The sequence below is a fragment of the Mytilus californianus genome, unplaced genomic scaffold (assembly GCF_021869535.1).
Source record: "Mytilus californianus isolate M0D057914Y unplaced genomic scaffold, xbMytCali1.0.p SCAF_12, whole genome shotgun sequence".
NCBI classification, from domain to species: Eukaryota; Metazoa; Mollusca; class Bivalvia; order Mytilida; family Mytilidae; genus Mytilus; species Mytilus californianus.
Genome location: NW_026262604.1, coordinates 59657356 through 59670114, shown reverse-complemented (window position 1 = coordinate 59670114; position 12759 = coordinate 59657356). Strand labels below are relative to the sequence as shown.

The window sequence follows — 12759 nt, the reverse complement described above, 5'->3', positions numbered from 1 at the left end:
ATGTCATACGTTGTTAATGTACTACCTGGTCCCGCTTCTTTGGATTTGTAAACAGTGAACAACAACAAGAGGTAAATTCAACATTTAGATTTAAACAAAATGCATTTATAATGGGGGAATAATGCTAGCCCTAGCACATAACTAACCCTAAAGTTAGTCTTATTGTAATCTTAAATTATACACTGGTTCTCTAGACTTGAAGCAAATAATAGCCAAAGCGTACAAAAAGGTATAACGTCGAAGTCTATATAGTTTTAATTCCCTTTTTTGGTGTTCGGTGGTGAAAAGACCTACCGATCTGAAACCGTGGAACATTATTTCAGAATAAATATTTTTAAATTACTCCTCGTGTTGATCACATCACAAAACATCTAGATAACAGATAGCCGGACGACATTTTTCCAATACTTTATTGTTTCTACTTGTTTCCACGGTATTTCCGAAATGACATCTTATATCCTGATGATTTATCCCAAGAGGTTAACAAGTGCAAAACTTTGAATATTACTTAAAGGACAAGGGATCAAATTTTATTATCGAACAAGCTTACAGCGAATGCACATTACGCAGTTCTGTCCAAATATAAGACAAATATTATTACTTCAGTTATCATTGCATGTATGCTCTTGCAGTTGTGAGCGACCATTTTCTGCACTACGGCAACTTAAAACTTGGAACAGTTCAACAATGACCGAAAGTATATTGAGTGGTCTTGCTATATGCTTCATGTACACACTGAAAGAAATCGGATTCAAATACTAGGTAAGCATCATGTCTGCATAGCAATGTAAATTTCTCTACCAATAACATGTGAATAGTTCTGTTGTAGCTGCAAGCATACAACAGGTAAAATGAAACAATATAACCTCGTTCATTATTTTCAACTATCGTATGCGACATGTCTGATATCTGTGACCTCAAAATTGAACTTTTGATGGTGATCGATGGTGTACTTTTTGTACAATGAGTCAAAAAAATAACAACTAAAAGTAAAGTGGCGGATCCTAAAGGGGTGGGGGAGGTGGGGGGGGGGGGGGGGGGTCCGGGGGTTGGAACCCCACTTTGTGGACGATTAATGTATTTGAATGGGGATATATAGTTGGAACCCCCCCCTTTTTTATCCTGAGTTGGGAATCCCCCTTTTAAAAATGGCTTGATCCACCCCTGGAATAGTCATGGTAAACTGGTGAAATAAGTAAATACAGTATATGTTCCAGTGTAGTCCAAACCTAGAATACTTCAGAAACGAACAATTTACAAAGCCATGGCAAGATTGATGTTAACAAGCAAACCTAGTTTATACATATTTTTTTAGCGCGCGACTTGCCAAACTCTTAAATGATGTTTGACTTGTCTTTCTCGTAAAAGGGGGTAGGAATGCAATTGACCGTCAGGCGTCGACCAGTAATTTTCCGCTCAGTTAGTGTCATATTAGTTAAAGATTTTAACGTGATTCGTCAAATTATGGTCAGATCATATGTTTTCATACGTCCTATGAGTTCGTATCATGCATGCTTTTTCAATAGAAATTGTGACGTCACAATACATTCTTAATAGCTCGAAAACCCATGAGCGGAGGATATATATATATATATATATATATACTTGAAATTGCCGGTTTTTGCCATGTACTGTACACTGATTTACACACAGTAATATACGGAAATATACATTAAAAAAAGTTGGAACAAATTGTTATGTCTTTATTGTATCCCTAACATCACTGAAGAGACATTAATTGTCGAAATCCGGATATGGTGTACTAATTTTTGCACCTTTTGTTTGCAGTATACCATCTTTTCCGCAAGTTTATTGTTTTCTGTTTGGTATTAAATTAATAATTTTAAAAGATCCATTTTGTAACATCTTGTGATCCGTTTATTTGGCAATCGCCAAAGGCAGTCAGCAGGGTTTAAGAACATCTGTTGTTCGACCTGTTAGTCAAATGCGTTTTGTCAAAATATACTTTTTCACTTTTTTGGTCTTTTGAAAAATGTTGTTTGTGCTGTATTTAGACCCCTCTATCAAGAAATTTGTTTTGCATGCACACGAATAAAAATTGCGGTTTTTATCCAACGCAATCATAGGTTTGAACGTTGTTTTCGATTTAGACTTGTTTATATTTATATATATATACCTTTAAAGTCATGTGACAAGATTTTTTACCGTTATTCTTCATGAAGATTCCACCGTTACGACCCTCGTAAAAGGACGACTTCGTTTGTGGCGACTTGTCTAATACCGACCGGTACGATTTGGAAATTCTCATACTTCCGGTAGGTTGCTTGGCGCAAAAAATGTCACTGCACTCATAGAAGACATCTTCCATTTAAAAGTGCACCAACAACTACCTTGAAAATATTTTTTTTGTTAACTCTTTTCTACTAGCTTTTTTGGCAAATTAGTAGAAAATAAGGTACACAATCAAAATATGCAAAAAGAAAGTTTATTCCCCTAATAATAATCTTTTATTAAACAATTTAAAAAAAATTGTTCCTAATGTCATTTTTGACAGACATTTTGACGGAATTTATGACATTAGCAACAAATATAAATAAACATTTATGCCATAAAACTCTGATAGTTTTGCTTAAAGTTGAGTTTAGTTGTTTTTTACTTCTATAGATAAGCTATATAACAATGCATCATACATAGAGATTTTATTACAAGAGAAAAAAATAGATTTTTGTATTTTGCTAATGTCATTTTTTGACTGACAAATGTAGTGCTAATGTCAGCATTTGACAGACTATTAGTTGCTAACATAAAATTCTGACGGAATATTTTTTGCTAACATAAAGTTTTGACAGAACAATATTCACTAACATAAAATGTGGACATATTGATATTTGCTAACATAAATATTTGACGGAATGCCCTTTGCTAACATAAAAGTTTTACAAATTTATGCTATTTGCAAGCATAAAATTTGACAGAAAGCTATTTGATACATGTACCAACAATTCTAATAAAATCATGCTATCGATTTGCCAACATGAAGTTTTGACAGAAACAGACACCTCCTGTTAAGATCAAACAAGTATTTAATGGTATAATAAGTAAAATGAAACCAATTAAGGAAGGGTACACAGCCAAAGGGTCAAAAAGAAGGTTGTGCTGATGGGGAGTAAAGCAATCAGCAATCAATCAATCAAAAAGAAGGAAAAACAAAGGACAAAGACAATCTCAGGGACAATAAACATATACAACAACAACCAATTGACACTCAATACTAAAGAACTAAAGACAAAGACCCTGTAAAAACGGGGTGGCCTCAGGTGCTCTGGAAGGTTAAGCAGGGTCTGCTTCTTGCAAGACACTCCCCTTTTTTCTCATGAAGGTCATTTTTAGGAACATATATCTACAAAAATTGGAGAAAGTTTGATGTCATTCTGGACACAGGCATCCCATAGCAGACAACCAATTAGTGATGATGTCCATAGATGATTGGCCATTATATTTATTATACTTATGCTATATTTCATTGCTTATCCATGTATCTATTTCGGTTTTTGTTTTTGTTTTATATCATTGAATAAAATAACTTAATTTGCTAGTATTAATAAAGAAGTTTCTGCAACTCATTTCACAAAAAATCTTACGAGAAAAAGTACTCGTAAGTCGTGAACATTTCAGTATAACTTGCAATCAATTTTAGTCATAAGACTTTTTGGGAAAAGAGCACCTGGTCTGAAAAAGCTTGTTAAATGTTTCGGTCAAATCTTCCTCACAATCACTGGTAACTAAAATAAATATCAAGTAGTCGCAAGTTTTTAGCCAATAATACATATATTCTAATTTTTTTTTCAGAACAAGATCTACACAGTTTGCATTGAATCCAATTTAATAATATCATTATAACAAAAATCATTGACAGAAATTTGTTTTCTTCATAGTTCCTGTAGTTAGTCCAAGATCTTCTGAGGCCCATTCTTGAAAACATCACCTTAAAAGAAAAAAATGTATTGACTAAAATAATTTGCATTTATAACACTATATTTATATAAATTAATATCATTGATAATACACAATATATAATTTGTCACTTGTTTTATAATTATCTAAACAGGCACAGTAACAACATGGAAGCAATTTATGCAATTTACTGTAACACCTTATCTGCAATAGATAAAGCTAGCATTAGAACTATGGTTGCTACATGTACAACATTGGTTAAATTAACATGTATAGTAATTTGCTACTCTACTGATTAATCAATGATTTTGTGAACATATAGACAAAACTAGTTTATCCCCTCAACATATTTATGTGCTTGTCAAAAGTCAGAAGCCTCAATGACTATCAGTCAAGTACCTACCACTGAATATGTAGAACAGGTGACGGCCTTCCATTTTAATATCAGGCGGGTCCACAGTTCTGAGAACATCCGTGGCAGCAACAGTATACAGTGTCTGTCCATCCATCCATTTTCCTTCTTTATAGTATTTGTAATAATGTATCCATGGCCATTCAGAAATCTTTAAGAACAAAATTTGAAATAAATGAACAGAAAATATTGGAAAGACTACTTAGAAATGACAGCCAGTTGTGTGTATATATATATATATATATATTCAGTAGTGAAAATAAAATGGTGTGAATATACAAGCTTTCTTTACAATTTATATACTGAAATTTCTGTATACTCCAGTTAAACTTGTTAAGAGAGATTCATTTTATTTTTTTATTTTTTAACTTCAGACTATATGATATTGATATAATTCTCCTACTACATTTGTACTTGCATAACTAATTATTTGAATTAATCTGGTTTTTTTTAAACATGAACTAGAAACATAAAAGTTGTGTTCTTCAAACTGAAAGTTTATGCTTGCAACATAGCACATATTGAACACGAGAGATGATTATTGTCTGACAATACCAAAATTGTGTAAAACCCCAAAACAGTAAATGAAGGGACATATCTAGAGCTAATGTAATGGTTCACATAACACACTCCCTATGAACATAAGAAAAGCACTGAAAGTAAAGGAACAGTTCCCTGATAATGAATGTATTGATAGGATTTTTTGAGGTGACACAGTGTTCAATTATACACTGTGTACCAGTATATTTTCGAGAATAATCATCTCATGGTGTACTGTGAATAAAACAAAACAGAAATAACAAGAAAATTGTTCATGAACTCAACTTACTACTGCTGGAATAATACTATCTCCAAACTTGACAGCCAAGTTTGTACCATTATTAAAATGTCTGTTAAAAACATTGAGAACAAGTTGAAAGTGTTGGATTACATCCTGATTAAGCAAGTGTCTGAAATAAATGCTATTTCATTTTTCATTAAAGGATTTATTTTTTTAATTTTTACTTGTTTATCACATATACATGTATGTATACCAATGTTGAGAATATCACTTATACATACCTTGTTGGAACATCTTGAACATTGTTTTCTGTAACAATGTTTGACTCTTCTGTGTTTTCATGATGCCTGTAAACATGAAACAATAATTATTAACTTGAGTATGCCAGATGTTTTACACTGGGCAATACAATTCTAATCAGTACAATGAATATAAAATTATGATTAATAAACATCACTGCCGTAACAGTTACTTTGAACAGTAATCAAAATTTCTGTCATACTTGAGCCTTGATGAATGTAATTTGCATGCATATAAGGTGGTATACATACAAAAGTGTATATTTGAAAATGGGTTCCAGTTTTATCATTCATGGCAAAATTAAAAAAAAAATCTGTTATTCTCCGAGAAGATTTCAATTAAATGATCATTTGTATTTCAAAATCTCTTTTATCCAATAAAATGAAGCATAAATTTCAAACATAGCGGAAAAAGCATATTTAAGCTACCTTCCTGCTCTGCTGCATGGAGTGGATGGTGCTTTATCCACTATAAGTTCGTCTAGTATGACCTGCTCTTCTTCTCTTTTGTCTGCAGTTTGGAGAAACGTGTCCAGTGCTGAAAGATTGAAGAACAATGTTGAACAAGACTTGCCATGTACTTATTGAGCAATTTATTAGGTCATTTTCAAATATATATGTTGATTTTCCTAACATCTGATCATGGGTTTACCTGATGAATTTTTAGACAGGAATGTTCAATGTTTTTTAGTGTTTACTGTTTAATGTTTGTTGTTGTGTGTCTTTTGTGTACCTGTTCTTGTAAATTTGTTCTATTACAACACTTTCTCATGTTGACATACATTTGTATCATCTGTATAAAAATATGAGAAATATAGAGATATGGGGTATGACTGCCAATGAGACAACTATCCACCAGAGTTCAAATAAGTGAATATTAGTAATTATAGGTCACCGTACAGCCTTCAACAATACAATAATAAAACCCCATACCGTATACTCAGTTTCTGTGGATTCATTTATTTTCGTGGATACCAATTTTCGTGTATTTAAAGAAAATTTGTATTTTCGTGGATATTTTATTTCGTGGTTTAGCAAAAGTCTGCATACCAGCTTATAGAAAGTTTGTGATTCGGTGAACATTTAAATTTGTTGTTAACCTATACCCTTAAAATTTGGTATCCCATGAATAATAATGAATCCACAGTAGTCAGCTATAAAAGGCCCCATTTGGTATTGGTTTTGTTGTTGGGTTGCTGTCTCATTGAGGTTTACAAAATGAACCCTAGATCTGTTTTTCTTCCTAGTTAACTATATATATAAAGATATCAAACCTGAGAATTCAAGGCTAATATCAAGCAATGGTTTGCCTTCAATATCCTCCAGATGGTCCAGGATTTCAGACACTCCAACATTCCAGTTTTCTTCAGATTCTGACTCCGAGTCCATCACAACATCAATTTCCTGAGTTGAGTTGTCCATTGGTAGTATTACCACAAAATGATTTGGTCTCCACAAGTTTCTATCAATATTGCAGCCATGTATGTGAGACCACATAATACAGATTTCATTCTCAAGACTAACCCCAATATCTCTTGGGAAAATGATGCGGTTCAGATCTTCTCGAACCATTCCACTGCCATAAAGGGGATACACTGATCTGACTTTTGATTTTAAAACAGATGCCAAACAAAACATCTGCCAAATCCCCATGTACCTGCCTGGTTTTATTATTTCCATGAGTTCTTTGCGATATACCCTTCTTTCAATAGCTGGTGTTAAGACTGCAGATGGATCAAATTCATCAGAGTACTGAGCATACAAAGATGTATGGTTTTTGCCAGATATGTGCCTGGAACCCTTGTTTAAAAATTTGTTATCCATGTATAAATGCTCAAAGGCAATGCCTTCTATTGCTATTCTTACCCGCAATTCAATATGGTGCAAGCCAGTAAATACTGCACCACATCGGGGTAAGCAATTTCCATCACCATAAACTTCTATTGGGTACATATTTACTGCTAAAAATTCTTCTCCCAAAAGTTGCAATGCTGCCTTATCTATTCCACATCGGAGGTTCAGAATTGAAATATGGTGATTGACATTTACTTCAAAGCCCTCTATGAGTGTTAGTGAATTTAGGCATTCAGCTTGGAATTCATCAAAGGATGAACAATTTATCAATTTGTATTGCAATTGTATGAATAAAGCATCCCTATCTGATATATGTTCCCTCACATTATTTTGAACTTTTCCAGTGGTTTTAATTTCAGTGTTGTCACATTGTGTTTTTATATCAGAGTTGTTTGTTTTCAAGGGATTTTGTTTCTTCTGAAGGATATCTTTCTTTTGGACTCCATCTTTCTTCTTCATGTTTCCAGTTGGCTTTTTCAGTGGTTGTTTTGTTGTTTTATTATCTTTCATTTCATTTTTCATTTTCTGTGGCACCTTTTTCTTTTTTTCTAAATTACCTGATGAAGCACTGAGAGGTTTGGGTTTTGCTATATTTTTTTCTTCATTTTTTTTCAAACATGTTAAAGTTTGTAAAGTAAATTCTGACACGTATTCCCTGTTAAGACAATTTTGGTAGTCTTTTTGTCTGCAATACTGACAAAAACATGATAGGGTCCTACTCTGTAAAGTATATCGCTCATCTTTAATGTTTAATACTTGGTGAATCTTTCGAGTATTAGGTACAGGTTTCACCTCTGTTTCTGGTCTATTTCTGTTTATGTCTCCATTCTTTACAAAAAAGAAACTTCTTTTTCCCAGATTCTCGTTCAATTCAAGGTTAGTTTTGCAGTAATTGAACATATCTTTACTGTTGTTAATGATCACCTGGTTCCCTATAATCGCTCTATCAACAGCTCTATTAACAACTCCTGTTTCAGCATCTGAATCTGACTTCCCATGTTCTGAACCAAAGAAATTTCTGTTGATTTCAACAGAGTTTTCCAAAGATAAATCTGCAAACGGGCCTTTAGACTTATATTGACTACTGCAGCCATCAGAGAAGATTACTTTTCGAGTTGGGACATTCCCAGTTTTACCCTCAATGTGTCTATCTACAATAGCAGTGAAGTGCCTAACTGCATGATAATCGTGTATACAATCTTCAGAAATTATAATTGCTGAGTCTCTCACCAATCCAACTTCACTTTGATAGTAAGTTACTATGGGATGCATTGTTATTTGCTCTGGGGAGAAAAAGGCTGATTTAATCTCGTTCTGATAAATTACTCCTCTATTTTTCGCAAAGTCCATTATTTGTAGTGTCCAGTTCGGTGGCAAAGTATTTTTTAATGTGCTGAATTGTTTATTTTGCCATTGCGCATTATGTAAGTGTTTGATAAAGGTTGTTCCTTGTGCTGGCTTCATGATGTCTTCTTCTACCATTTCTTTCAATAATGTACCCTTATTTCCAGACTTAGTTACTATAATTCTCTTTACTTTTTTGGTTACGCTGTCTGTTGATTTTTCCCATCTACTCCACTTCATTACTTTATTTTCAGGGATTTCGTTGTAAAACAGCTGGAGTTTCCTATTGTAGTTATTACATATTGAACATTCACCATTAATACACTGGCACTTATGAAAGTGTTCGTTGTCTGATTTGTTGCACAACAGTATATCCAAAATATCCTTTTCACACGTTTTCTTTTTGCTGGAATCTTTCACTGTCCTGCTCAATACCAACAGTTTGTATCTAATGTTGACACAGTAAACACAGGCACAATACTCCCTGTGACTGGCTGCAAGTTTACGTACATTTTTAGGCCGTAGAGCTGCAAATTTTCCAAGACTTACAGGCTTTGCATGATTTTCTGCCAAGTATTTTGAATGAGCTGCTTTCACGGAAATTTGCATACCATACCCAGGGCCATCTTTGGTAGCAAATCTTTTTTGTGGTAGTATCCTTGCGATATCTTCTCTTTTGTAAAAGTTCTGTATACCCTCTTTACCCACTGTGGTACCTTTCTGTTTCCCCATCTTTGAAATAACTCTGGTGATTGTTCTCCTATTAAGTGCCAATTGTTTACTCAAAAATCTTTTGCTTTCATGAACAAGGGACTTTGCAATTGTTTTGAGGGCACTTTTGCCTTCTGAAGATGCCTTGATGTCTGTAGGTATGCCATTTAATCTAATTTTACCAGATTTGATACCTATTTTTTCCATAGATCTTCTCTTCATTGGTGTGGCGTTTTCCACTAAATTCTTGACAATTTTGGCAAATTTTACAGGTGTATTAGGCAATGCAGTCCTTATCTTTGTTGTTACATTCCATTCAGTTTGTTTTGAACTGAATGCATTTCCATGCTGATCTTGCATGAGTTTGCCTTTTTTATTGATCTTTGAATCAGCGTCTTCCCTTTTCTGTTTTCTTTTTGCAGCTTTCTTTTCTCTGTCTTTTTTTCGGATCCACATCATTTTCTGGTATGACATATTACTCCTTTCTAATCTTTTTTTATCTCTATTGTATTGCTGACGACTTTTTATTGCATTCCTGGTTTGCGTATCAGTAACTTTCTCTTTTTTCTTTGGTTTCCAGTTTACATTCTCTGATTTCTTTCTTTCTATGTACTGAGTTTGCCTTTGCCTTTGTTGTTCTAATTGTCGATGTTTTTGTTTTTTTGCTTCATCAGATGGTTTTTTTTTCTTCAATTCTTTTTTTAGATTTTCTCTATTCTTTTTGGCTCTTTCACGTTGTTTTTCCAGATATTCTGAATATTTTAGAGGATTTTCTTCTTTAAGTTTTTTCCTATATTGAGCAGATTTACTTTTAACTTGATCCCCCATGTCAAAGAACTACCTAAAAAATATATGCAGGTGTAGAATGTTGGTCTCTGACCAGTCTAGAGTTGTCTCATTGGCAATCATACCACATCTTATTTTTATATATGTGTAGAACGTGGTGTTTCATCTCATCAATCAATCAACCCTACAACTTTATTTATTTTAGGCATTTTGGAACCCAACATTTTAATTAAGTATTCCAAATTGCCTTGAAGGCTTGATGTATTTTTTATCATATTTAATTCTGGTTCCCCTCCACAAGTTTCGTCGATTCATGGTATCCAACTGTCCAATGCAGGGTATTTACATTATTATTATTACGCACATTCCATTTACTTTCAGATTGTTTGAAGTACCATCAAATTTGTCAAAATTGAATATCTTTTTGACCATTTATTTCCTTAAGTCTGTTAGAAAAAATGACCGTCTGTCATATTATAACGATAGCAAAAGAATTTCTGTCAAATTCTGACGAATGAATGAGTAATGTCCGTCAAAATGTGACGATCGCAAAAAAAAAATCTGTCAAAATTTGACGTTCGGAAAATAAACATCTGTCAAAATTTGACGATCGCAATCACAAATTATTATCCATGTGCTTTCGAGTCGATTTTTGCGCGTTTCCTGGTGTTTAGTTCTTTAAAATAGGTACAGGATGGTGTGTGTAAAATTATCGGTTACAGGAACTGTTAGAAATTACATTTTTAATAACATGTTTCAATCGTCATTATTTGCTAACGTCAAAAAATATTGACAGACGGATGAAAAAATAAAAAGATTGCTGTTTACCTGTTGATGTTGGCAGTCACCGGCCATGCTTTTCGTTGTGTGACGTAATCTCGAAGCGCTCCAAGCGGCAAATGATTTATTATCGCACTGAATGACACCGAAAGTCAAAGTTGAACATTGCTAACGTCAGTCCATAACTTTGACAGAAAAGACGATCGCAAAATTATTTACGTTGATAAATATACTGTCAACAAAAATATGTGGTTCAACTGATGCATATTTAGTCTTTGTGGTCGTTTATTTTTATAACATGAATCAGCAGGAATAGTTATTTATAAATAACCAACTGTTCACGTGTGTTTGAGAAAGATTGCTAACGTCAAAATTGCTGACAGAACGGTTGTTTTGAAATGATCGATTTTCAAATTAAAAAAACTGACATATTTATGATCATCCAGTGATTAAAAAGCACCGTTATTGTTTGGTTGACTTGTGAAGAAATATATACTATAACCGTGAATAGTCGTAATTCCAATAGGTTACAGACAGTTGTAGACCTCAAATACGACCCCATAAATTACGGTAGCGCAAGTCCGTCAAATTTGTTGCGAATGCAACATAGTTTTATCTAATAAATGGCAAATAATAACTTATATTCTTTATAAAGTTATTTTTTATTGTTAAATATTTCACAAACAAATCCCCCAACATTCCGGGAAGGTTTTTGGAATTGTAATTAGTTGATTACAGCCCATTTAGATATTTGACAGACACTGGTGCACTTTTAAATGGAAGATGTCAGAACTGTTCATGTACAAAGAAGGTATGTTATTATGTATTCTCATGTGAATGCTAGTCAATTCGTTCCTAGTCCGATTCGTTCCAAACCAGTTCGTCCCAGATTTGGTCAATTTCCGTCCAACTGATTATTTGTTCCAACTTTTTTTTATGTATATTTCCGTATATTACTGTGTTTGTGTAAATCAGTGTACAGTACATGGTAAAAACCGGCAATTTCAAGTCCATTTCTTCTGTATATTTCATATGAAAGGACATTTTTCAATAAATTACTTTGGAGGCATTTATGGTTTGATTAATACAGTCAGGGGTACTACTTGTACAAGTAATTTTTATTTACTTGAAGAAGTAATTATAATATACTTATATAAGTAAATTTGTAGGATACTTATACAAGTGTATTTTATTTACTTGTATAAGTAAATTATTTTTTGGCCTAGTTATGTCCCTTAGACATTCAGATTTTTTTACTTATACAAGTAAAAAAGTCATCCTATCTTCTTTTCTTGAATTCTTAGAACTTCTTTGCTCTAACAGAATTTTGAATTGTCTGTCCTTTGCAGATGTCTTTACTAATCATTTAAGTGTAATTTCATGGACAATGAAAATCTCATTTGTCTGTTATCTTTAGAACACTGCTCATTTACAAGCCCCCAAGGAGCAATTTTTGAAGGCCTTGCGCAAATACTTAAGATCTTTGCTCAATCAGTTTCTTTGTTGAATTAATTAGATGAAACATTGAACTCTTATAAAAAATTATGAGCTAACCTGAGAAAAATTGTTAAAGGCATGATTTTTCATCTCAAAACTTGAGAATTTTTGTGGGATTGTAAAAAAAATTTACTTATACAAGTAAATTTTTTAGAAAATTAAGGGGAGATTATTCAAACAATATAATTAACTTGTATAAGTATATTTTATTTACTTTTTCAAGTAAATAAAGATTACTTGTACAAGTAGTACCCCTGACTGTAATATAACAAACAATGTGTTGAAAAACGCAGATTTATGTGTAGTATATTAGTCATACATTTTTTGGGGTTGTCTTTGTTTTTTCCTTTTGTAAACCTGTATGATATGTATGATAATTT

General features: G+C 33.0%; 2 protein-coding genes across 2 annotated transcripts in view; both read right to left on the bottom strand.

Annotated features, from left to right (window-relative positions):
• Positions 1–12759, bottom strand: part of LOC127722122 (uncharacterized) — a 162791-nt gene that overhangs the window by 68351 nt on the left and 81681 nt on the right. The gene's annotated exons all lie outside the window — the stretch shown is intronic.
• On the bottom strand, positions 2430–10987 carry LOC127722119 (uncharacterized). Its single transcript, XM_052228962.1, has 6 exons — positions 10931–10987; positions 6682–10157; positions 5837–5945; positions 5390–5455; positions 4319–4478; positions 2430–3946 (listed from the first exon to the last, which is right to left on the bottom strand). Exons 2-6 carry the CDS (start codon positions 10142–10144, stop codon positions 3734–3736), a joined length of 4011 nt encoding a protein of 1336 aa, XP_052084922.1. The 5' UTR covers positions 10145–10157; positions 10931–10987; the 3' UTR covers positions 2430–3733.